Source organism: Eumetopias jubatus, unplaced genomic scaffold, assembly GCF_037043125.1.
Source record: "Eumetopias jubatus isolate StellerSeaLion01/CBP00866 unplaced genomic scaffold, mEumJub1_p1.0 scaffold_14, whole genome shotgun sequence".
NCBI classification, from domain to species: Eukaryota; Metazoa; Chordata; class Mammalia; order Carnivora; family Otariidae; genus Eumetopias; species Eumetopias jubatus.
Window position 1 is genome coordinate 42636021 of NW_028274820.1, and position 26995 is coordinate 42663015.

General features: G+C 33.5%; 1 protein-coding gene across 4 annotated transcripts in view; it reads left to right on the forward strand.

The window, feature by feature from the left end:
- The window catches only part of MIOS (meiosis regulator for oocyte development), a 30160-nt gene extending 5473 nt beyond the window's left edge, over window positions 1-24687 (forward strand). For 2 of the 4 annotated variants that reach the window (XM_028119246.2, XM_028119250.1), the window contains exons 3-12: window positions 666-2007; window positions 2343-2441; window positions 3573-3827; window positions 6226-6395; window positions 9105-9170; window positions 9990-10148; window positions 15380-15532; window positions 16750-16954; window positions 23194-23323; window positions 24127-24687. In XM_028119246.2, coding sequence (XP_027975047.1) covers window positions 714-2007; window positions 2343-2441; window positions 3573-3827; window positions 6226-6395; window positions 9105-9170; window positions 9990-10148; window positions 15380-15532; window positions 16750-16954; window positions 23194-23323; window positions 24127-24223 — 2628 coding nt within the window. In that variant the 5' untranslated portion in view covers window positions 666-713 and the 3' untranslated portion in view covers window positions 24224-24687. The remainder of the gene's footprint in view (window positions 1-665; window positions 2008-2342; window positions 2442-3572; window positions 3828-6225; window positions 6396-9104; window positions 9171-9989; window positions 10149-15379; window positions 15533-16749; window positions 16955-23193; window positions 23324-24126) is intronic. The other 2 variants (XM_028119255.2, XM_088018322.1) reach the window with 2 other exon arrangements.
- The last annotated feature ends 2308 nt before the right edge of the window (window positions 24688-26995 follow it).

The following is a 26995-nucleotide window of genomic DNA, read 5'->3' on the forward strand; positions in this document are numbered from 1 at the left end:
TGGCTAGTAGCTACCCTACTGGACAGTACAGCTAGAAAAGATTTCTATCACTGCAGAAAATTCTGTTGAGGGGCACCTGGGTGGCTCAGTTGTTAAGCGTTTGCCTTCAGCTCAGGTCATGATCCCAGGGTCCTGGGATTGAGCCCCGCATCGGGCTCCCTGCTCCGCGGGAAGCCTGCTTCTCCCTCTCCCACTCCCCCTGCTTGTGTTCCTTCTCTCGCTGTGTCTCTCTCTCAAATAAATAAATAAAATCTTTAAAAAAAAAAAATTCTGTTGAATAGTACTGCTGTAAACTGTTGCTAAAGGACATGATTCATAACCCTTTAAAGTTTTATACCTTTCAAAGAGATGATGCTTATTAATTTGCTCACCATACTGAAGTTCTGTTAACCCTGAGGTTAATGAAGTTACTAATAACAGTGCAATTAAAATAATTGATCGTGGGAAATAAGGCCAAAATGTAGTTCTCAGAATCTTAGTACCTCATCTTATTGGGGGAAGTTCTTTTTCCCTTTTTAATCAGTAAATATTGTCATGAATTCATAGCAGTTAGAATAAATATATTGAAAGACAGAGTACTCGTATAATTTCCTGATTTTCCGAATAGTTTATTCATCTTAGAATTGTATTTTGTTAAGATTTTAAAACTTTTTATTTTTAAACAGATTTTCAGTGAATGGACCTAACTGGACTCTTTGAGCACATCAATAAACATGAGCGGTACCAAACCCGATATATTGTGGGCACCACACCAAGTTGATAGATTTGTTGTATGTGACTCTGAACTGAGCCTTTATCATGTGGAATCTACTGTGAATTCAGAACTCAAAGCTGGATCTTTACGTTTATCTGAAGACTCTGCGGCTACATTACTATCAATAAATTCAGATACGCCATATATGAAATGTGTTGCCTGGTATCTCAATTATGATCCTGAATGTCTCCTAGCAGTTGGACAAGCAAATGGTCGAGTTGTACTTACAAGTCTTGGTCAAGATCATAACTCAAAATTCAAAGATTTGATAGGAAAAGAATTTGTTCCAAAACATGCACGACAATGTAATACCCTTGCGTGGAATCCATTGGATAGTAACTGGCTTGCTGCTGGGCTAGATAAACATAGAGCTGATTTTTCAGTGCTGATTTGGGATATTTGCAGCAAATATACTCCTGATATAGTTCCCATGGAGAAAGTGAGACTTTCAGCAGGTGAAACTGAAACAACATTATTAGTAACAAAACCTCTTTATGAATTAGGACAAAATGATGCTTGTCTCTCTCTTTGTTGGCTTCCACGAGACCAGAAACTTCTCCTTGCTGGTATGCATCGTAACTTAGCCATATTTGATCTTCGGAATACAAGCCAAAAGATGTTTGTAAATACAAAAGCTGTTCAGGGGGTGACAGTAGACCCCTACTTCCATGATCGTGTTGCTTCCTTCTATGAAGGTCAGGTTGCAATATGGGATCTAAGGAAATTTGAGAAGCCAGTTTTGACTTTGACTGAGCAGCCAAAGCCCTTAACAAAAGTAGCATGGTGTCCAACTAGGACTGGTCTGCTTGCCACTTTGACAAGGGATAGTAACATTATTAGATTATATGATATGCAGCACACACCCACTCCCATTGGAGATGAAACTGAACCCACAATAATTGAAAGAAGTGTGCAACCCTGTGACAATTACATTGCTTCCTTTGCTTGGCATCCAACCAGTCAAAATCGAATGATAGTTGTAACTCCCAACCGAACGATGTCTGACTTCACTGTTTTTGAAAGGATATCTCTTGCCTGGAGCCCAATTACATCTTTAATGTGGGCTTGTGGTCGTCATTTGTATGAATGTGCAGAAGAAGAAAATGATAATTCTTTAGAAAAAGATATAGCAACGAAGATGCGCCTTCGGGCTTTATCCAGGTACGGACTTGATACAGAACAGGTGTGGAGAAACCATATTTTAGCTGGAAATGAAGACCCACAGCTCAAATCGCTCTGGTATACCCTCCACTATATCCTTTTCATTATGAATTTCATGAGATGAATCAGGTAGAAATGTTCTTAAAATTTGCTGAAAGATCAGTTTGTAAATTTTATTCTGAATGTTTTATTTGCAAATACAAGTTACATAATGCTAAAATTACAAAGTAAAAATTATTTAAAACTGTTGAACTTGAAATACTGCTTTACAGATCGTGTAGAAGGAAGAAAAGTTTATCTCTGCAATAAAGTAGGACCATCTTACTTTGGCTGACACCTATTATGAATTGGCTCCAAATCAAAATAAATTTAGCTTTGAAATATGTTGTTATGCATCATCATTAGTATTTCCTATGCATTTAAATACTTATGAAGCAGTATACAGAAGATATGGATCAGAAGTCTCCAGGAAACAAAGGATCATTGGTTTATGCAGGAATTAAATCAATTGTAAAATCATCTTTGGGTAAGAAAATTCTATTTTATTTTCTAAAGTATAATTTTTGTACTGTTATTTTTCCCCCTTTATCCCCATCATTTAGTTCAGAATAATGTGCATAAATTTTTTTTTTTTTGATTTGGGGGTTTCTCGTTAGATATTTTAGTGAATTGTTAAGTGTGTATTTTATATCCAGAATTCTTTTTTGGGGGAAGTCTTGATTCATTGAAGTGATAGAGTCTTTCTAATCTATTCATTCATTCAGTGTTATTTTTTTTGAAGACCCACTTTGAGAGGTTTTACATTAGATGGTTTATAGGATCCTGGTTGTTAGTTTGGATGTTATCACAGTATTTTGCTTTTATAAAAGCTACATAAAAAGACCTAATTGAGGGAGATCTCTTTATTGTGCTGCCCAAATGCTTTCACTTAGCTGTTTAATGGCAAGGTCTGGGTAACTATGTCATGAAGTATGGCCTTACCTGAAGGAGCCTTACCTGAAAGAGTCCTTGATGATTCAATGAATATATGAGTCAATGCAGGGTTGAAATTGATCAACTGTTTGAGAATAAAGATGACAAAAGAGCCAAACTTAGTTTTTCACTGAACAGTTATTCTTACTGTTTTTTATTGGAATGGCATTGTGCATTATACTATAATGCTTTACCCAACCTAGGATTCAGTATCTAGCTTTTGATAGCAATCAAATTTGGGCCCAAGTCAAGCTGCTAGAAAAGTAGTTTATATTATTTAGTCAGAGTGGCAGTTCAAGTAATTGGTCTTTAATAGGATTTTCATAAATACTATACAAATAATACAAAATACAAAAAACATGCAATTTTCTGCATTCCTACAAGAACTACAATTATTAACAACATTATGAACACTTCTCCACAAGACTATACTAGGCATTTATCAAACATTAATTGTTCTTCCCGTAGCTCTTTCTGATATCTCAAGGAACTGTTCAACTTAACAACATGTAAAGTATGTTTTGTTTGTAGCATATTTTACATTTATGCTGTCATGAATTTGTAGTTAAGAAGTCAAATATCCAAAGTACGATGTTGAAATAATCTCTGTGTAAAACTGACTTATTTTCTAAATATATTTTAAAAAATAATAAAGCAACTAATATAAAAATACTTCTCCTTTTAGGAATGGTGGAAAGCAGCAGACATAATTGGAGTGGTTTGGATAAGCAAAGTGATATTCAGAATTTAAATGAAGAGAGAATCTTAGCTTTACAGCTTTGTGGGTGGATAAAGAAAGGAACGGATGTAGATGTAGGGCCATTTTTGAATTCCCTTGTACAAGAAGGGGAGTGGGAGAGAGCTGCTGCTGTGGCATTGTTCAACTTGGATATTCGGCGAGCAATCCAAATCCTGAATGAAGGAGCATCTTCAGAAAAAGGTATTAGGTTATAGTCTAAGATAATCATAGTTCGTAGAAGCCTTTAAAGAAAAGATGCTGATAACTTTCAAATATTTAGTCAATGTATTTGTGTAAATTTTTTTGAAAGAGAACACAGAACTGTATCTATGGAAGTATTAACCCATCCCTTTTGTTTATGCCTTGGTTTATGTCTGTAAAGAACATAATGTGTCTATAAAGACAAAATGTGTCTTAAGTACCGTCTTAATAATATTACAGTGAATGCTCAAATGCATCCATTTTTAATGCTTTTTCTTTAAAAGACAATTCACATTTTTTAAAAACGTATTTTCTTGAAGATTAGGACTACTTCAGTTTGCAAGCATTCTTTTGTTTGTTTGCAAGCATTCTTATGGCAAACATTTGAGAGTATTTTTACTTCATGTTTTGGATGGTTATTGGTTGGCTTTTAGGAAACTTTAAATGACACTTTTAGTTAGGCTAATATAGAGTATTATAAAAATCATACTTTGAGCTGCAAAAATGCTTCTACTTGAGTCTGGTGATTTAAACATACTTTCCATTTAATATTTTTTTAAAAGGAAGAAACAGTGAAATGTGATAAAGTTTTTACTCTGACATTTTGCAGGAGAATGCTCAGGCAAGTAAATTCAATCGAGAAATTAAGTTTTTTTTCTTATCAGGAATATTTCACTTGAAAATAACTAAGATGTATTTATATAGCTATTGATTTTTAATACACCTAGCAAATTATTTCTGGTATTCAGAATGCTTAATTCTTAACTTGCTGGTCCATTTTGAAACCATTACAGTTCTGTTGTACCGTAGAGAAAAACATGAAATTAACTATAATGTATTTACTTGCAGTAAAAAAGTTGAAAAAGCTAATGTTTTGCCCAGATTGGCCTCCTTTCCTTCACTTTTGCTCTAATGTAAGTCTTCCCCATTTGAGAGTACAATAGAAGATAAAGTGGCAATGAAAAAAAGAATTTGATATTTAAAGCCATTTCTAATTATAATTTTGCTACGACCTAGGAGCATGATACTTTCCTGTCATGTATACCTGGAAAATTTGGTGTTAGATTTGAATACCTATACTATCAGTAGGGGAAAAGTATCTTTCCGGTGATTTCAATAACTTTAAGGACTAAAGAAAAGATTTCACTGAGTCAGATGTTCCCTCCAGTTGGAAATAAACTGAGCAGGATTTAGGAAAACATTCCTTTGCTGTGGTGGTGGTGGTTGTTAATCTTAAAAGACTTTATATCCAATTTAAGAGAATAGGCAGAGGAAGCAAGCACAAAGCAACTTGGGGAAAGTGTTTATAGAAATGAAGAACAAGGCCATTTAATAATATAAAGTGGGAAATGCTGTTTTATTTGGAAAAGAAAGAAAATGATTAGGATCCAGGAACAGAATAAGAAAACTGCTATAATAAATGTACAAAATACTTAAGAGTAAAAGTTAAAAGTGTATTTAGTTTTTTCTTAAAGGTGAACTTATGTTAGAAGGCTAGCCAGGGCGCCTGGGTGGCTCAGTTGGTTAAGCAGCTGCCTTCGGCTCAGGTCATGATCCTGGAGTCCCCGGATCGAGTCCCGCGTCGGGCTCCCTGCTCAGCAGGGAGTCTGCTTCTCCCTCTGATCCTCTTCCCTTTCGTGCTTTCTATCTCTCGTTCTCTCTCTCTCAAATAAATAAATAAAATCTTAAAAAAAAAAAAAAAAAAGGCTAGCCAATCCATAGTGCTGACTGCCAGGTCAGCTGCTTATCAGTGACTATATAAACTGCTAAGAACTAATGTTTAAAAGACTATTGATAACAAATACTTTGTTGCAAATGTGTCCACATACAATGCTATGGTAATGCTTATAGTTAATTTTGTCCTAGAAAAATTAAAAGTCTTAAACTATTATAAGAATACTGAAATACTGGTTTTCAGAACATATACTTAAGTATGAGCATTATATACTTAGGAATAGGAAAACAATAATTTTGAAAATTATAGTACCGATATTTACTGTCAACACTTTGAAATATGTCAGCATAAATGAACTTGATAAGGCTGACAATGATTCTGGTAATATGGCTTCACTGCTCTTCATTTAGGCCTTAAACAATAACACTGTATAGGAACTGCGTGGAATGAGAACTTGAAAATTTATTCTTTTTTTTTTTTAGAACTTGAAAATTTAAAGATGTGCTTGTCTTGCACAGGGTTAGCAATATGGGCAAAAGTTTTATAAGAATGGACATTTTTGCCTGAGGTCCTTGCCAGATTTTCCAATCTGGATCAAAACCCTTAATTCTAGTGGGCTTATTTTTCTTTAGGTAAACGTCACCCTGTTTATGGTTTAAGAACTGGAAGAGGAGGTATTAAGCTTTTGCTCACTTTGATTAGCTGACTGTTTTTAATGTGCAGGTGATCTGAATCTCAATGTGGTAGCAATGGCTTTATCGGGATATACGGATGAGAAAAACTCCCTTTGGAGAGAAATGTGCAGTACTCTACGACTACAATTAAATAACCCATATCTGTGTGTCATGTTTGCATTTCTGACAAGTGAGACAGGATCTTATGATGGAGTATTGGTAAGCTAATTTCTGTTTGAGAAAACTCCTTTTAAGTTAGGATTTTTTGTCTAACCTTGTTAAAATTTTCAAATGTCCATTGCATAAAATATTGTTATATTTTGATGTATTGTGTATTATTTAAAATAAAGTATCTTAAATATTTTTGAGCAGCTCTTCTTGAATGTCATTTTACAGTTAGCTCATAATAAGCTTGATTTTTTTAAATAGTTTTAACAATATAATTACAGACATAGAGGGCACAGGATTTATCCTTTAGCTTAAGAGCAGCTCTAGAATTCTACAACTATATATAAACGTAAGTTGTTTTTTTTTAAATCTGGTTTAAAAGTTTTACTGAGGTATAATTGACACACAATTACTACACATATGTTAAGTGTACAATTTGAGGCTTTTTCATGTGTATACACCCACTAAACCATAACCATAATCAAAATAATAAACATATCTATTTCCCCCAAAAGTGTTCTCATGCCCCTTTGTAAGATCTCTCTCTAGACATTTAATATCCATTTTATTTCTCCAACCCCCTGTCATCCTCAGGCAATCACTAATTTGATTTCTATCATTAAAGATTAGTTGGTAATTTCTAGAATTTTTTTATAAACATAAGTTTTATATTGAACTGTAATTTTTTAAAAGTCCATATTTTTTGTTTTAGTTAACAAACACAGGATCAATTATGGTCAGAATGACTGTATATCTTGTCCAAGTTAGTATTTACATTTTCAGACATGTATGTACCAGTTTGGAAGATAGATGATCACACTACTTACAGTGAATTATTTCATTTTTTCATTATTTGGTCTTTCATTGCTTTTTCTCTCCTGCTTTAACCACCTGTAACCACATCACCAAATAGGTTCTTTATCACAAAGTGGGGAAAGAAAGAATGAATGAAATGAGATGTGTTTGTAAGTTTCAGTTATTGGGTTTTAAGCTTCACATTAGTACTACAACTTTGTTTGCATTGTTAGACTTCTTTTTACCACTGAGAAGAGCTTTCTAGCATGAAATTTATTTCTGTGTTTGCCATTATAGCACTTCATGTAAAAGACACATTGCTTGAATAATTGATTTGTCAATCCCTAAGAATTTATAAAAACATGTATCTTATTGAGATATCTTAATGAAAATTTTAATGTTGTTAGTGTCCATTTTGACGATTCCTTAGTTTATATATTTTGTCCATTACTTTTAATAAATGAACTCTTGAACTTTTCTAACCACTTCAGATTAATATCCAAGAGTATGTTGGGGTTTTTGTTTGTTTTTACTACTGTTACTCTTTTTTGTTAAATGAAATACTTCAATTGTTGGATTGTGAAGAAATAAAAATAATACTTTCAGGAAGTAGTAAAGTATGGTGAAGACTAGAAAAATAAGTGGATTGTTCAGATTTTAAATTGATAGAGAAGTATTCTTTAAATATTAAATTTCTGTATTTTAAGTTAAATGACCTATTACAAATACCCTCATTTTCTTATACCTAAATGTGGGTTATTAGGTAGGGTATATCTTACCTTGAATAGGAAGTTCAGATTTCCAAACTCCCTTGAGAGTGTACCTAATTATACTTTATGTAAATAATTATAATTAATATATCCTTGTATTAAAAATTGTTAAGTTTTAGTAATCTAATGAAAAGTACCAAATTGGGAAATCAGAAGATGAAGGTCTGAGTCGTTGCTCCAGCTTAGTTACTTCAGCTGGCCAGTTAACTTTTTTGGGTTTTAGTTTTCTGAGCTGTAAAATGGGACAATATATAATATAATATAATATAATATAATATAATATAATATAATATAATATAACACTTTCCCATCAAAATTGTAACAACTTTGCCTGAATCTAAAGAGTTAAATCTAGTTTGTACCAACCATGTTCCCTCTTAAGGGCAGAACCATATTTTATAATTGAAAAAACATGCTAAGATAGGTACCAACTGAAGTGATCTTATGTTTAAAGCAGGAAAACTGTATTTCATAGAATGACTTCAATGGAAATAGGGTATTTTTTCTACCTTTAGACTGTTTATTATCACAAAATTAATTACTTTTCTACATTTATAGAAATTCAAAATAGTGTTTTACAATATTGACAGGTATACAAAAATTTAAATATCACAATACCACTGAAAATTTTGTCGCAAACCTCCTTTATAACTGTATTTTACTATGGCCACAAAAGTGTCTTTATTTATAAGGATATATTTTAAAACTTACCACGTTCTATGTAGAGACACGTGTTGATAGTCTTTCCAGATTCTGTATTGGTATATTCACACTGGTATAGTCACTGATAATTCACAGATTTCCTAGATTTGTTAACTTAGCATCCCAGGAAAGATTTTCTGTTTCCCCAAAATTAATTTCTATGATGGAAGGATTACATGGCATCTAAATCTCTTGAACCATACATCACTGCTTATATTTTATGTTGCAATTCTGTAAGACTGAACTGGAATATTTTTAAAATTAATTGGTCAGTATTTAAGATGTAAATTTTTGCTTTGCAAGAACAATAACAGCACTGACTGTCTAGAGGGAGACATTAAGAAAGGCATCTTAGGCGATCAGTGGCTCTGCCAGTTTATACACAATAACTTACTACTATTGAAAATAAAATTACATATTTAAGTATGTAAAATAGGCTGCAAGAGTTTAAAACTCATAGCACCTACAAGTAACTTCTTGCTCTTCTTTTCAGTATGAAAACAAAGTTGCCGTACGTGACAGAGTGGCTTTTGCTTGTAAATTCCTTAGTGATAGTCAGGTAAAAACTAATTTAATTCTATATTTGAAGTGATTAATATTTCCTCTTATTGGATTAAGAAACGAATCTTTATGTGCAAATATGTATATGTAACATTTATATATAAATTATTCTAAAAAAGTAAAGTAATTTGTTAGATCAAGATACTGTAGACATGTGTATCATAACCAAAATTGTTTAAGAATCCTGATTTAATATTTTAGTTTATTTCTGCTTTTGGTCTACAGATAAAGACATTGAGCTCACCCCTTTGGGGTGCTATAAAAGAATTCCTTCATTTCTTAATACAATAAAAGTATTGAATGCATATTCTGTGTATATAATGAGAAAGAAATGCCCATAAACAACCAGTAATACAAGGTGCTAAGTGCTCTAATAGGAAGTCCTGGGGGAACATACAGGAATCTTGGCTAGAGGTTGGGGTGGGATGAAGTCAGAGACCTTACCAAGAGATGATTATTTTTGATAATCTTCAAGTTCCGTTTCAACTCAGATTCTGTGATTCTGTTACAGCAAGAACTTTGCAGAATACTGAGGGACAGTTCTCTTTAAATTTAAATAGTTAACCCTCTATACTTCTTTTATAGAATAATTATTAAAACATAGTAAGTGCTTTTTAAAAAATGTTTTAAATAATCACGGATGCTGCATTGTAATTTATGATAGATACAGACTTCTTAAGAGATCACATCTAAATTTTTGCAAGGCTTTGTTTTAAAATGTTTTCCATAAAAATAAAACTTCCTAAAGTACAAGTTTTGAAGTACAAAATATATAGTGAAACAGATTGCTTCAGAAATATCACTTTGAATTTTCTAGTTAAATAGATATATTGAAAAGTTGACCAACGAAATGAAAGAGGCTGGAAATTTGGAAGGAATACTGCTTACAGGCCTTACTAAAGATGGAGTGGACTTAATGGAGAGTTATGTCGATAGAACTGGAGATGTCCAAACAGCAAGTTACTGCATGTTGCAGGTTAGTGCAGTGTGGCAGCAACTTAAAGAAAAAGAGTGGTTAACCACCTTCTTCCTTCATTGAGTGGGTATGCCTTTTGCTTGCTTAGGATCTTTAGAAGGCATTTAATTTAGTTTAATTTTTTTTAATTTAAATTTTAGATGATTAACATATAGTGCAATATTGGTTTCTAGAGTAGAATTCAGTAATTCATCACGTACATACAACATCCAGTGCTCATCAAAACAAGTACCCTCCTTAATACCCATCACCCATCTAGTCCATCCCCCACCCACCTCCCTCCATCAACCCTCATTTTGTTCTCTTATCTTTAAGAGTCTCTTATGGCTTGTTTCTCTCTCTCCTTTTTTTGTTTTTCTGCCTTCCCATATGTTCATCTGTTTTCTTTCTTAAATTCCCCATATAAGTGAGATCATATGGCATTTGTCTTTCTCTGACTTATTTCATTTAGCATAATACACTCTAACTCCATCCATGTCGTTGCAGATCTTGCAAAATGGCAAGATTTCATTCTTTTTGTTGGCTGAGTAGTACTCCATTGTATATACCACCTCATCTTCATTCATCAGTCCATGGACATAAGGGCTCTCTCCATAGTTCGGCCATTGTGGACATTGCTGCTATAGACATTGGGGTGTATGTGTCCCTTTGAATCTGTATTTTTGTATTCTTTGGGTAAATACCTAGTAGTGCAATTGCTGATCATAAGGTAGTTCTATTTTTAACTTTTTGAGGAACCTCCATACTGTTCTCCAGAGTGGCTGTATCAGTTTGCATTCCCACCAACAGTGTAGGAGGATTTCCCTTTCTCCACATCCTCGCCAATACCTCTTGTTTCTTGTGTTGTTAATTTTAGCCATCCTGACAAGTATGAGATGACATCTCATTTAGATTTTGCTTTGTATTTCCCTGATGCTGAGTGATGTTGAGCATCTTTTCGTGTGTCTTTTAAGCCATCTGGATGTCTTTTTTGGAAAAGTGTCTATTCATGTTTTCTGCCCATTTCTTAACTGGATTATTTGATTTTTGGGAGTTGAGTTTGTTAACTTCTTTGTGGATTTTGGATACCAACCCTTTATCAGATAATGTCATTTGCAAATATCTTCTCCCGTTCCATAGGCTGCCTTTTAGTTTTGTTGATTGTTTTCTTTGCTGTGCAGAAGCTTTTTATCTTGATGAAGTCCCAGTAGTGCATTTTTTGCTTTTGTTTCCCTTGCCTCTGGTGACGGGTCTGGTAAGAAGTTGCTGTGGCTGAGGTCAGGGGTTTCTGCCCGTGGTCCTCTCTAGGATTTTGATGGTTTTCTGTCTCACATTTAGATCTTTCATCCATTTTGAATTTATTTTTGTGTATGGTATAAGAAAGTGGTTCAGTTTCATTCTTTTGCATGTGGCTGTCCAGTTTTCCCAACACCCTTTGTTGAAGAGAATTTTTTCCATTGGATATTCTTTGCTGCTGTGTTGAAGATTAGTTGACCTATAGTTGTAGGTTCATTTTTGGGTTTTCTATTCTGTTCCATTGATCTGTGTGTCTTTTTTTGTGCTAGTACCATACTGTCTTGATGATTACAGCTTTGTAATATAGTTTGAAATCTAGAATCGTAGTGCTTCCAGTTCTGTTTTTCTTTTTCAGAATTGCTTTGTCTATTAGGGGTCTTTTGTGGTTCCATACAAATTTTAGGATTATTTGTTCTAGCTCTGAAAAATGCTGGTGTTATTTTGATAGGGATTGCATTAAATGTGTAGATTGTTTTGGGTTAGAAGGCATTTAACTTTAACCTAATCAGTTGATCTGTAGTGGACTTCTACTTTATCTTACTATCCCTCAGCTTCCTCTGTTGGGTTATCCAATTTTTCCTTTCATTTTGGGAAGTGTCAGTGTTGAATTTACATAAAGCTCAAACAGAGCAGAGAAGCCTCTCTCTGATTTGTCCAGTTCACAAAACTATACCTACTACAAAAGAGATTTCCTTTCCCTGATCTGAACTACAGTCTCACTTGAAGTGCAGAAGGCAAGTTATACCACAAGTCTCTGAACTCTCATTTTCCCTTTTTATGATTTGGGGTAACCAGTTCATCAATTTACTCTCAGTTCTTACTGTCCAGCAGTTAAAAACAGGTTTCTGGCAAAGGTTCCCTTTGTTACTTTTGATAGAAATATGGTAAAAATTTAGAGTATTTTCCTGAGATTATAGCCCTCCAGTTAATCTTATCCTTTCATGGTGTCCTCTTTCCTGCCCCTGTCCTTTCATACACTTGATAGCATGCTGTGTCCTGGGTAAATGCAGTTAAATGCCCCCTCCGACCCTGCCTTCTTAGGAACAAATACAGATACTGGCCCACAAACTGCAGTATAAACTTAGCAACTTATCAAGCCACTGCCCATTCTGTAACAAAGTGCATCATTTTTTTCTTGCTGAATTGAGGTTACCATCTATTAAATCAAACTGTAGATATGTGACTATAGAGTGCAAGTGGCCTTATACTGTTTATGAAGAGAAGTCAGCTGTTATAATTATTGTCTCCCTATGTAATGTTTCATTTTCCCTTGGGTTGCTTTTGATTTTCAGCAGTTTACCCTTGATGCTTAGTTGTACTTCTTTCTGCCCTGCTTGTGGTTCACTGAGCTTCTTGGATCTGCAAGTCAGTGTTTTTCATTAGTTTTAAAAAGTTTGGTGGTATTTCTTTATATATATTTTTTTCTGCTTCAGTCTCATTCTCTTCTCTTTTTGGGGCTCATATTACATGTATATTAAAACATTTGAGGGGCACCTGGGTGGCTCAGTTGGTTGAGCGACTGCCTTCGGCTCAGGTCATGATCCTGGAGTCCCGGGATCGAGTCCCGCATCGGGCTCTCTGCTCAGCAGGGAGTCTGCTTCTCCCTCTGACCCTCTTCCCTCTCGTGCTCTCTATCTCTCATTCTCTCTCTCTCAAATAAATAAATAAAATCTTTAAAAAAAAATAAAAAAATAAACCATTTGATAGTGTCCCATAGGTATCCTTTTCTTTCCATTCTTTTTTTTTCTCTTCTTCAAGTTGGTTAAATGCTCTTGATTTGTTCATTGACTCTTACCTCACCTGGTGTTAAGTTTTTCAGCAAATTCTTAATGTTAGCTATTGTACAATTTGTTCTAGAATCTCGATTTTTTTATAGTTTACTTTTTTTTTAAGATTTTATTTATTTATGGGCGCCTGGGTGGCTCAGTTGGTTGAGCGACTGCCTTCGGCTCAGGTCATGATCCCGGAGTCCCGGGATCGAGTCCCGCATCGGGCTCCCTGCTCGGCAGGGAGTCTGCTTCTCCCTCTGACCCTCTTCCCTCTCGTGCTCTCTATCTCTCATTCTCTCTCTCAAATAAATAAATAAAATCTTTAAAAAAAAAAAGATTTTATTTATTTATTTAATAGAGAGAGAGAGACAGCAAGAGAGGGAACACAAACAGGGGGAGTGGGGTAGGGAGAAGCAGGCCTCCCGCCGAGCAGGGAGCCCGATGCGGGGCTCGATCCCAGGACCCTGGGATCATGACCTGAGCTGAAGGCAGTCGCTTAACCGACTGAGCCACCCAGGCGCCCTCTAGTTTACATTTTTCATTCAGATCTCTGTTTGCACACTAATTGAGCATACATCTAATAGCTGCATTCAGGATTTTGCCTGCTAACTCTAACATGGGCTATTTTAGGCTTAGTTTCTATTGACTGCCTTTTTTCCTTGACTTTGAACTATATTTACCTGTTTCTTTGTGTTTCGTGGTTTTTTCATTTGAATACTGGGTGTTGTGTATAGTACATTATAGAGATCTGGATTCTTTTACCTTTTTCTGAAGAATGTTGGTTAATGCTTTTGGAAGTTCAGTTACTTGCTGCTCACTTTGGTCTCAGGTTTTGTTACTGTGGATCTGTGGGAAGCCCAAGTTATTTCCCAAGCCTTTCCAGTCTTAATCTCTGAACTGTTTTCCTCTGCAGATTTTGTTGGAGCTTAATTTTAGGTTTATTTGGGGCAGATCTAGAGAAGACTTATCAAATATGAGTTGACCAAATTCATTCTGAGTTTATCCCCATGGAAGGGGAAAGAGTGGATATGAAGATTTCTCCTTTTTTCTGTGAATTTTCTTTTTAAACTAGGGATTATATTCTACTTTAGTACTTAGTTCTGGCTAGTTGGCCATTATCAGGACTAGAAGAAATGTTTACTTTCTTAAGAAGTGAAATTATCAGCTAAGAGAATTTAACTCTGATAACAAATGAATACCTAATTAATAGGTGAAAGATAAGCTCCTTCTGTTTTGATAGAATGTCTAAGGATAGATTGTCTATTAGCTGTTACAGGTTTTTTCCCTTTTTCCATTAGATACGTGAAGTTCTAACATTTTACTTTTCAAAAAAACTGGGCTTCAAATTAATGCCCATGTCATCATTGGAGATTGAGACTTTCTCTACTTTGTTTATCATGTGAACTTAAGGAAGCTGTCCTGGACAGGGCTAAAAGCATTCTTTGAAAACCCAGAGCAAGCACAGGTGAAGTGTCACAGCTGCCGGGGAAAATACAGCTTTAGGAAGAGTCTTACTGGCAAGATGTTGAAGTTCTTAAGTAAAATTAAGGTAGAGAAATTGGTGCTTTTCATTGTGGCCTAGGGGCAAAAGAATGAAGAACATCTTTGGTTTGGTTTTGGGTTTTGTTTGTTTGTTTGTTTTGTTTAATTTTTAAGGTAATAAATGTATGTTTTAATTGAGCCAGAGAGAGAATAGGCAGGTTTAACTTTCAGATAAATAGGTAAACAGAAATAGCATTTCCATTCACAGTACATGCTAGATACACAAGATGAGGCTCAGCATTATTTTAAATGTGATGGAGCACTTGCGTTAGAGAGTAAACAGATTTGTGAATGCAGAGGTTTTAATTTTGGGGACAAAGTAGTGACATCCCTTTTTATTGTATTCAAGTAGGAAAGTGAGTTATTTACTCTTGGGTCCTTAAACTTAAATAAGAGAGAATTACACTTTCCTGGACAGGTATAATGATAATATAATACATATTTATGTCATTAGTAGAGGCCGGCTTAAAGTAAATTAAAGAAGCTTCCATCAGTTATTTCATCTATATCCTCATTATGAACCAGCTTTTGGCAAAAAGGGAGCCTATTTCTTCTGTGTGACTCATATTCACGTGTTATTTGGAATCCTCTGGCTTAGCCAGAAAAATTTTTGAACAACTCTATTAATTCATGTTTTCTTTTTAGGGTTCTCCTTTAGATGTTCTTAAAGATGAAAGAGTTCAGTACTGGATTGAGAATTATAGAAATTTATTAGATGCCTGGAGGTTTTGGCACAAACGAGCTGAGTTTGATATTCACAGGAGTAAGTTGGATCCCAGTTCTAAGCCTTTAGCACAGGTATGTTAAGTACATTATTTTGGAGAGAATCAAATTGTAACGTGCTTAATGTAGCCCAAAGAGAAGTGTTCACAGCATGTTCTGTTGGGTAAATTTAGAGCTCAATTTAATAAATTATTATTAGCTCATCCTTTTGCTTATACTGAGTTCCTGTTGATGTCTTTATCTATCCCAAACTGCACTCCGTCCTTGACCATCCTGGTTTTTTTTGGCCCTGCCACTTCCTAACAATCATCATGGTGGCTTGAGCTTTAGTCTGAGCTAGCGCAAACGACAGCAGGCCTAAACGGTCTTAGGTAAACCTAAATCAGTCCTAGGGCTCAGCTTTTCTAGTATATTCCAAGCTCTTTCTCAATGTAAACTATTATGCTATCTTATAAATTCTATTTATGTATTCAATTTTTCTGCACTATTTCTTTGTAATAAGGAAGGATTTGCTTTTTTCTCTAACAGTATATACATATATCTATATGTCAAATTAAACATGGACATTGTTTTTTTTTAATATTAGTTTAAAAAACATGAGCTCAGTTATCACATAAAACATGACGTGAGATCACTGTATCTAAATTCGGACACTAAATACTGAGTATATCCTCAATGTGAGCACTGGATGGTGCTGTTTTCTTATTTTAGAAAGTTGAGAAATTAGTGATTATTTTAAAACAACCCGAGTTTTTGTAAAATAGCATTACATGATAATATTTGTTATTAATCTGTGTAAGTGTTTAAGAGCCCAGGAATTTAAAAGCAAAATGAACATTTTCTATTACTATTATTCTAAAATTCTAGCTATTTGACAATATAGGGTCCTTAACTCCTTTTTGTCTTAGAAATGAATGTTTTCTTTACAAGAAAATTTTGTTGAGATGGAATCATTGAACTTTGGATCAGAACTTATATTGGGTTATTTTATAGTGTTCCGATGTGAATTCTAAAGTCTTTGTTATTTCCAAAATGTTGTTATCTGATGTTTCCAAGTTTTTCTGCAGATGTCAGTGGTGGTAGAAAGGATATAACTAGAGGTAACAGAGAAGAAGTACTCAATGTCACTGTTAAGTGGAAATCCTAGATGAAAGCTAGTCAAATTTAGCAGATAAATTATTTTATAATATAAAATAAACCTTAAAAATTAAGAGTAATTTGTTAGCATCAGACTTTGAATTTTATTTTAAAGTTTGCATTATATTTATTCCTCCTTTTCATTTGTTGTATAGGTGTTTGTGAGTTGCAATTTTTGTGGCAAGTCGATCTCCTACAGCTGTTCAACTGTGCCTCATCAGGGCAGAGGTTTTAGTCAGTATGGTGTCAGTGGTTCACCAACAAAATCTAAAGTCACAAGTTGCCCTGGCTGTCGAAAACCCCTTCCTCGATGTGCACTTTGCCTCATTAATATGGGAACACCTGTTTCTAGCTGTCCCGGTATGACATAATTCTGTAATATATTTTCTGAGCTGAAATTGTTCCTACATAATTGATTTAATGTTGTCAGTAGAAGACATACAAAGTTGAGTTTATATTATTTCTAAGAGCAGGCCACTTTGCTGGCTCAGAGGTTTTGTATTTCCTGGAATTTGTAAAATCTATATATTAAAAGTAAAATCTGTATTCATGATACACAAGTAACCTCACAAATGCTGGCCAATTTAAAGTTTGTGAAAAGAGCTTAAGTATTAAGTAATCCTATAATTATACTATTTTCTTACCACTTTTTCTAAGAGGAGTTCCTTCAGATTTTTTGTTTAAAAGTCAGTGCACCCTCATTTTTTAAAAATACCTTGTACACATCAAGAGCTTTTGATAGTCTCAAAGCACTTTCACATTCTCTTTTTTAATCTTCAAAACCTACCTGTGAAATACATAGAGAAAGTGTTAGTTTAGAAATCACATCCCTTTACTTCCAAGTTTGGTGCTGCTTCTGCTATATATGTCAGTTACCTAGTGAACATACCTATTTTTTTTAATGGTTAGAAATGTTAGGATTATTGTTTCCTGCTTATGGTACCTATAGAAGAAAAATTTGAGAACGGTAGATAATTGAATATAATGTATCCAGTGGCTGGAAATATTTGAGCTATTTTATTAACCTTGAAAATTTACACTATGGCAGAAATTTTAATTAAAAATATTTGAGTATTTAGCATACCGGTATAATCAAGAACTGGTTATGGTGTCAGAATGCCTATTTTATTAGTTCTAGTTCTGTGACATTCAGTCTGTATCATTAAGAGTTACTTTAGCCCTTGTTCATATAAAGTGTTAGATGGAGATTCTTTTTACTTATGAAATTTTATAATTCTGTTCTGCAGTTGGTTCATGTCAATTGTTTTGTTACATTAACATCTGTGAAAGAGGTTTGCTGGTATCATTGGCTGAGTAATTAATTTTCAGGTTAGATTAAACAAAGGCAATTTGTAATGTTTTCAAATTTATATATTATTTTTGATTTAAATTTTAATCAAGGATTTTCATTTTATATGTTTCATGTTGATCACTTTTATGGTCCTGATACTAGTAAATAGAAAATAATTTGGAATAAAAATCTACTATAGTGATAGAACAAGGCAAAATATTGCATAAATAAGTTAGATATGAACTGGGATACATAAAAATAGTTAAATTCAATACGTTTTTCAGACTGTAAGCTGCAGGAAGCCATAATGGCCTGAGTGCTGTTCTTTTTTGCTAGATATTAACTTTTCAATCTTTTTTTTTTAAATAGGTTAAAAAATGAGAAAATGGGTTTTCAAAATTTGAAGAAAAGGCAAAACAATTCAACCTCTCTGTTATGTAGATTGTTAATTTAATGAATATTCAACACTCAGGTTTATAAAATGTTAACATTTTTCCATATTTGCTTCAGAAATTTTATTTGAAATTTGCTTCAGTAATAATTTTTTGTATATATTTGAATACTTGCTAAGGTAAGACTGATAATGCTGAGATGTATCAGAGATCCTTGTGGAGCTTATAGTGTACAATGAGCATGGATAAAATAAGAAATGATATGTTTAAGAAAATAAATAGTGGTCCAGAATCCCTTATCTGTTATTCCAAAATCTCTAAAAAGATCTGAAAATCCAGTTTTTAACGACTTTACAGTAATCTCATGATCAAAAACAAAAACAAAACACCTGTTCAGAATTGACATGAGGCTGTTAAAGTCTTTGATTACAGAATGCTGCCTCAGACTTTCCTGGAGTTGTTATATTTGCTCATTATTTTTCTAAAATCCCAAACATTCTGTATTCTGAAACGTGTTTAGCTCTCTGAGGTGAATAAGGAATATTTTATGAAGAAAGTATTAGAATTTTGAAAGAGGGGAACATTACTTCTGTTTGAAGGATATCAGGAAAACTTTAGAAAGAAGATGCTGTTTAAGCAGGTCCTTTAAAAAAGTTTGGGAACTTTATTTATTTATTTATTTATTTATTTTAAAGATTTTATTTATTTGACAGAGAGAGACACACAGAGGGAACACAAGCAGGGGGAGTGGGAGAGGGACAAGCAGGCTTCCCGCCGAGCAGGGACCCCGATGTAGGGCTCCATCCCAGGACCCTGGGATCATGACCTGAGCCGAAGGCATACACTTAACGACTGAGCCACCCAGGCGCCCCAAGTTGGGGAACTTTAATATGTGAAGATTTTAGAGAAGCCTTTCCAGGTGTAGACAAAGAACAAAAAGCATGAACTACGGTAAAGAGATTGGTGAATTTAAGTACAGAGAGTGTATGGGAACTAGCAGTTGCATCTGTATGACAAGGGCCTAGGAAAGTAGACTGATAGGAAATAAATTTGTTAGGAAAATTAGGGAAACCTGATTTATGATCTTTAAAGGATTTCTGAGCTAATTACAAAATATAGTTACCCTTGAACAACACGAGGGTTAGTGGCACCAACCTCTGAATAGTCAGAAATCTAGGTATAACTTGACTCCTCCAAAATTTAACTACTAGTAGTTTACTGTTGACTGGAAGCCTTACTGATAACAAAAACAGTTGATTAACACATGTTATATGCTTTGTGTAATATATACTGTATTCTTATGGTAAAGTAAGCTAGGAAAATAAATGTTAAGAAAATCATAAGGAAGAGAAAATATATTTACAGTGCCATGCTGCAAAAACTCTACATGCAAGCAGATCCACACAGTTCAAACTCATATTTTTCAAGGGTTAGCTGTAATAAGCATATTCTTTTTTAATATAAAATCAGAAGATTCTGAGTTCCAAAATAAGACAGGACCTGAAAGAAAGAAAATGCTAGCTCAAGGCAGTTTAAAGATTGAGGTGTACGAACTCCCCTGATGCTTTGCCTAAAATTAGAGATGTCATCATCCATCATGGTTCATGATCCAAATGGCCAGGATTTCCATAAGCTTATTTAACTGAGGGTTGCATATTTTTATACTCAGTTGTGCTTTAAAGATTGGAACTATATTGAAAATAACGCTTATAATTATAAACCTGTATAATTTTTTATAAATTTGTATAACTATAATGTTTAGTTATAAACATATTTAACATTATAAATGTTATTTATGTATCTATTTAGCACCTATTGTTCCAAGTGCTAGGAATGTTACAGTGAACAAAACACAAAAATCCCTGCCCTTATAGAGCTTAATGTATAGGAGTGATACCTTTTTTAAAGGTAAATTATTTCCTGGTTTCCTTCTTACTCTTAGTAGTAGTAGTAGTAGTAGTAGTAGTAGTAGTAGTAGTAGTAGTAATAGTAGTGACTGCGTGAAACCCTAGTTTCCCTCAACTATTCTGTAGCACTTATCTTTGTAATTCACTATGAATCTTTTAAAAGTTAAAACTATCTAAAATAAGAAAATAAAAAAATGAAAGTTAAAACTATTTGATCTTTTTTGAGTATAGTTGACACACAATGTTACATAAGTTTCAGGTGTACAACTTAGTGATTTGACAAGTTGTGTTGTGCCTTGTTCACCACAAGTGTAGCTACCATCACTATTACAATATTATTGACAGTGTTCCTTACGCTCTGCCTTTTGTTACTTACTGATTCCATAATTGGAAGCCTGTATCTCCCTCTCGCCTTTACCCATTTTGCTTAACCCCCCCACACACTTTCCCTCTGGGAACCATCAATCAGTTTGTTGTCTATATTTATGGGTCTGATTCTGCTTTTTGTCTGTTTTTTTTTAATTCCATTTACGAATGGAATTGTATGGTATTTGTCCTTCTCAGTCTGACTTATTTCACTTAGCATGATACCCTCTAGGTCCATCCATGTTGTCTCAGATGACACGGTCTCACTCTTTTTAAGGCTTTGTAATATTACTTGTATATTTATACCACATTTTCCTTATCCTTATCTATTTTCCTTATCCTTATCTGTTATCTATTATCTGTCTATTATCTATCCTTATCAGTTATCTATTGATGGAGACTTAGGTTGCTTCCATGTCGTGGCTATTATAAATAATGCTGCAGTAAACATAGGGGTGCATATACCTTTTTGAGTTAGTGTTTTCATTTTCTCTGAGTAAATTCCCAATATTGGAATTACTGGATCATACAGTAATTCTGTTTTTAATTTCTTGAGGAACCTTCATATTGTTCTCCACAGTGGCTGCTCCATTTGCATTCCCAGCACTTCACACGAGTTTCCTTTTCTCCACATCCTTGCCAACATGTGTTGTTCTTGTCTTTTGATTCTGGCCATTCTGACAGGTCAGATGATATCTCATTATGGTTTTGATTTGCATTTCCCTGATGATTAGTGATGTATATCTTTTCATGTGTCTGTGAGCCATTTGTATGTCTTTGGAAAAATATCTATTCAGGTTCTCTGCCCATTTTTAAATAGGATTGTGTGTTTTCTGGTGTTGAGTTATATAAGTTCTTTATATATTATGGTTATTAACCCCTTATATATCATTTGCTAAAACTATTTGATCTTTAAAAAGCCTTTTTCATGTGGCAGTGAGGTAGACCTTAATATTTTTAGCTTCATCAGAGAAACATAAGAAGTAAACTGTCCTGAATCCAGTCTGTTTTCCATGTGTTAGAAGTTACAAAAGCAAAGTGAAAATCACTTAATGAGCTATATACTATATAAAATAGTTTATCTTTAAAAGGTCTGTATTTTCTTTCTTTTTGTTTTCTTCCTCTTTCATTGTTAATCATTTTTATGAAGCTTTTAGGAAGAATTTCAGTGTATTTACATCTTAACCACCTATACATATTACATCTTCAACCACCTAGATATTCTTCTACCTTACTATCTTTAGCAAAAACAGATGGGTATTTTAAAAAAACCTATTTGTAAGACTATCCTTGTGGTCATTAAATTATGACTAGCAGTGGTCTAGGTAAATAGGTACACAACTGCTTAATTAAACTTAATATTTTTACTTACTCATTTTTCTATTCTTGTCCCTAATTATATATGATCTTAAAATATTTTAATTTGATCTGTTTTAGAATAAAAGAAAACATATTAAGATAGCCAAAATTAATAGAATGAGCATTTTTTGAGCACTGAAAGTTATGTAAATATATATGTGAAGATATACACATATAAACATGCATGCATAATAATACATGTTTCTTCAACTTATTTTGTGAACTGTAACATAGATAGGACTATATATATTAGGTACTATGATAAATCAAACATCATTGAAGCCTGTGTCCTGCTTAAGATAACATTGGCTGTACCAGCTCCTTTGCTCATTATTCCCTGCCTAGTACAATCTCTTTCCTCTTTCCCAGAGGTAACTACTGCCCTAAATTGTGTGTTACTTGGTTCCTTGGTTATCTGTATAGTTCTATTACATGTTTAGTTTTGTCTCTGTTTTAAATTCCATATGAATGAATCTTATGGAATATATCCTTTGGCTTACGTTTTTTTGCTCAATATTGTTTTTGTTTTTTTTACTTTTAATGATGCTGATGAATGTAACTGTAGTTTATTTGTATTTCATTAGTATTTGGTATTCCATTCATGGCTGTAACACAGTTTTTTCCACTCTACTATGGTTGTGGGCACTTTTGGTTGTTTCCAGATTTTTACTGTTATAAACAATGATGTTATGAGCATTTCTGCATCTGAATCCTTTTAGCATGTACAGAAGTTTCTCTAGTGTATATACCTAGAAGAATTAGTAAATAATGCCGTTTGCTAATGTTTTCCTTTGGATTTTTATCTCTGTTCAAGGAGAGAGATGGGCCTATAATCTGCCTTCTCATGTTATCTTTGTCTGCTTTTGTTATTAAAGTTATGCCAGCCTCAGGAAGTACATTGGGGCATTTTCCCCAGTGTTTTTTGGAAGAGTTTGTATAGATGAAAATTACCTGTTCCTTCAGGGTTTTGTAGAACTCACCTATAAACTGGACATGGTATTTTCTCTGTGGGAAGATTTTAAACTGTTTTTCTAAAGTTGTTAATTCAGATCTTCTTAGTGGGTTTGATAATTTAAATTTTTCCATTTTTTTATTGAGCATTAAAAATGTAAGGAAACCCCTGTTATCCAGTAGTTTTTCAATCTAAACTAGATCATGGCATTAAAATTGCTATTTCAATATGATGTGTGATTTGTATTTTGACATAGTTTTAGAAATACCTTTTAAGAAGCTTTGAATAAAATATTTTGACAGTTAATGAAGATAATTTTCTTTAACCCATAGGAGGATCCAAATCAGATGAAAAAGTAGACTTGAGCAAGGATAAAAAATTAGCTCAATTTAACAACTGGTTCACATGGTGTCACAATTGCAGGCATGGTGGACATGCTGGTCATATGCTTAGTTGGTTCAGGTAATCAGTATGTTTCTTCTTTAATAGGCTTGGAGTTAGAGGAGGTAGAGTAAATGGCCTTTTAAATAGTTCAGGTGTATATAGCCAAAGGATAAATTTCTTTTTTGCTGTCACTTGAGTTAACAAAGGTGGTGTTGACATTTCTGTCATTAGATAGCCTATGTAATCTTAAACTATAAAATTAATACTTATATATAATAGTTTAAATATTATGTATGGGTTACATGTTTGAATAGCATTATATGGAGAGAGGATATGTTTATAGTTTTTTTTTTTTTTTTACAACTAACCTAATATCCTATCACAGTATATAATTGAAATTAGAAATTAAATGATGGAGTATGCATATCAAACAACTGTATCAGTTATCATCTAAATAAACTTCTTATGTAGTAAGTAAGCACTTCATGCAGTAGAGACTCAAGCCATATTTAATTCTACTTTAAATAGTGCCAGTGGCCCTTTACTCTCATTGCTATAACTTTTACACCCAGTTTGTCATGTTGGCTTTAATTAAAACTCTGAGGACATTCCTGCCACTTTCATAACTGTAAATCAGGTATCTTGTTATATATTTAAAAGGTAAAGCTATTCACTTTTCAGTAACTTTCTCCCCAATTCAGCTTGTCAGTCATTTTTTATTTCATTCTTTTCATGCTTTTTGTCTTTGGGTTTTAATTCCTGTATTTTTTCAAATACCATTTTGAAAATTGCATTCTGCATAGAGATAGGTATATAGGTAAATGTATGTATGTATATGCTTAATTTAGATTTTTAACTGTTACTTGACCTATTTTTTTTAGGGACCATGCAGAGTGTCCCGTTTCTGCATGCACATGTAAATGTATGCAGTTGGATACGACAGGAAATCTGGTACCTGCAGAGACTGTCCAGCCATAAAATGTTACCATCTAAAGAGAAACCTTCAAGTGTGGAGCTTTCTACTAGATGTCCTTCATAGCTCAAAAACGTACCTCAGAGCAAGCCACTCATGACTTTCCTGTAATGGGAAAATAAATCATTCTATCAAATCAACAATTGGATGTTTGAGTGATTTTGATGTGCTTCACAGAGACAAATGCTGCTGAAGTGAGCATCAGCATGTGGGCATGAATTCTGTTCAGTAGGTTGAAAAAGTTCATTTTGGAAGAGCTTTATAGGGTTTGTTGAAATTATGAACACTATGCAAGCAGAGTTTCTGGAGTAACAAAGAACAGACCTTGAACCTACATCTGCTAAGCTGAAATTGGCTATCTTTTCAGTAAAATCTGTATATCTTTTAAAATAGAATAAAATGACCAATTTTTTACCTTTAGAATCAGAGAACCCCTACCCCATACTGGAGAATAAATTTCATCAAGGTATGGTTGGTGTATATTTCTTAAGGAGTCTTTTCCTTCATACACTTTCATTTCAAGGTAAGAAATCTTTTGGCACAGACCATTATTGTCTTCCTAAGAAAAGCCTAAATTGAGAGTGTATCTTAATACTTTTTCTCTTCTGAGGAGAAAAATATGTATCATTTCAGGGGAACATGTTATAAAATTTTCAGTTTTTCAGCCTTTTGTTTTCCAGTGTCCTCATTTGTCTTCAAAGGTTTCTCTTTTTATTAATTCATCATCTTATGCTCATCATCTAAGAGCATCTTCCTGAACACAAAGCCTATGCAAGATTATAGGTGTCTAACCATTCAGGTTAACTGGCATCAGTGTGTCCTACTGTCAGATTCCCTCCTAGTTTGGAATACTCTATTTTTTCGAAGGTACCCTCTGGGAGATGTTGGGGAAAACAGGGTCATTTTGGAGACAGTTATGTGTTAAATGTACGTTTCTTAAAGTAAGTATATTTGGGCCAATTCAGGAACTTTATTTAAAAATTTTATTCTTTTCCCTTTTCACAGCTAAATAGGAGAGAAATACAAAGGATTTGTGGCATGCTTCTCTGTTACCTGACATACACAGAGTATTGAACTGAATTTCATAGTTGAAGTTGTATTCATAGATAAAATAAAAGTAAGCATAAAAATTATTGTATAGATTTTGAAGAAAGAAATAAGCTAAAGAATTTTAAGAGCTTTCATGGTAGCAGTTTTACTTGGTGGAATTAACATCGATTACATTAGTTTGAGGTGTGACCTAAATACTGAACAGAAGCGGATTCAATTTATTTTTACTTTGAGATCTGATACAAAAGACCCTTTTCAGGGAAAACATTACATATTTATTGCATATCTACTGTAAACATCTCATCTAGATGGCAGTCTTCTTTTAAATGGAAAGAATTAGGAACAGTTAGAATATTTTTTTTTTTAACATAGATTGCCATAAAGGGGACTTTTTTCCAGTTTTAAGTAAGTCTTCCTGACTTCATTTTACTAAAATACAACCTATATCTTTACCTTTGAAATTACTTCAGTTAAAGTGTTCCTTTCAAATTTTCTGTGTCCTAAATATGAAAACTCAGCTTTAAGTAATGTTAAACTATCATAATACATTTTCATTTCTCCTTAGCTAAAGTTTGATAAAATTATTGAATTTATATTTATAATAGGGTTATATCTATTTATAATTTTGGGAAATACAATATAATAAAACAAAGCCTAGAATATAAATAATCTGCTTGTTTGTAGTCATAAAGGGTGACATTTTTAAGATTGTTTATGCCTGTGTGTTAGCCTCCTGATATTTTCTCTGAAGCCCAAATAGTCATATAAGATGTCTGTTATATTTGTTTTGCATTTCAGTGTATGTGGACCATAAAAATAGATTCAAATTATTTTTCCATTTTTACTACTAGTCTGATATTTGGGATTATAAACTCAAGATATTTTACCTAAACGTGTTCAATAGAAGTGTTTAATAAAAGTGTTTTTATTACTTTTTAAAAAATTGAATAAACTTGGGTTGCCGTCACTGTGTCTGATCTAGAAATTATCTTTGACTCCTCTACATATAATCCAATAAAATAATATTCGTACTTATTTTGATGGCAAATTTGATACCTAATCGTAGTAACATTTCTTTAGGCTTTTTTTTTTTTCTGTTTAATATGCTTTCCAGAATGGTTATTGTGTATTTTAAAAGTAGCTTTCCATTGTCAGTGCTAAGTATTAGAGTTAGAAGGGATATAATTCTGAATGTAATTATATGGCCAAATTTAATTTCAGCTGCTCATTTGACAGCAAATATTAAAAATATGGGCTTTGAAATTTAAACTGTAATCCTAGCCCCAGTATAGTGGCCAAGTGACCTGACCTTTTTGAGCATCAATTTCCTCATATGTTAAAAGGTACAGAAATACCTCATAGGGTGGTTAGAAGTGTTAAGTGATGAAATAAACAGGAAGTACTTGTATCCCTGTCACTAGTAAGTAAGGTGGTGGTTAATAGTTATTGTTACCTTAATCTTTGTTGGTTACTCATCTTTCAGTACTTTTTAATTGAATATGGTATAATTTAAACAAAGGATTTACATTTCCTGGGAAAATTTCCCAAGAGCTTATTTTCTGAAATCTGGATAAGTTATGGCATTTTTTTTTTTTTGAGGTAGGACTTAACTACTTTGTTTATCCTCTTTTTAGAATAATACTTTGTGCTTTTTGATGAAATCCTCCAAACAACCATCTAGGAGTTTGATGTGATATAGGAGTGAACCCAAGGATTAAAAATAAATT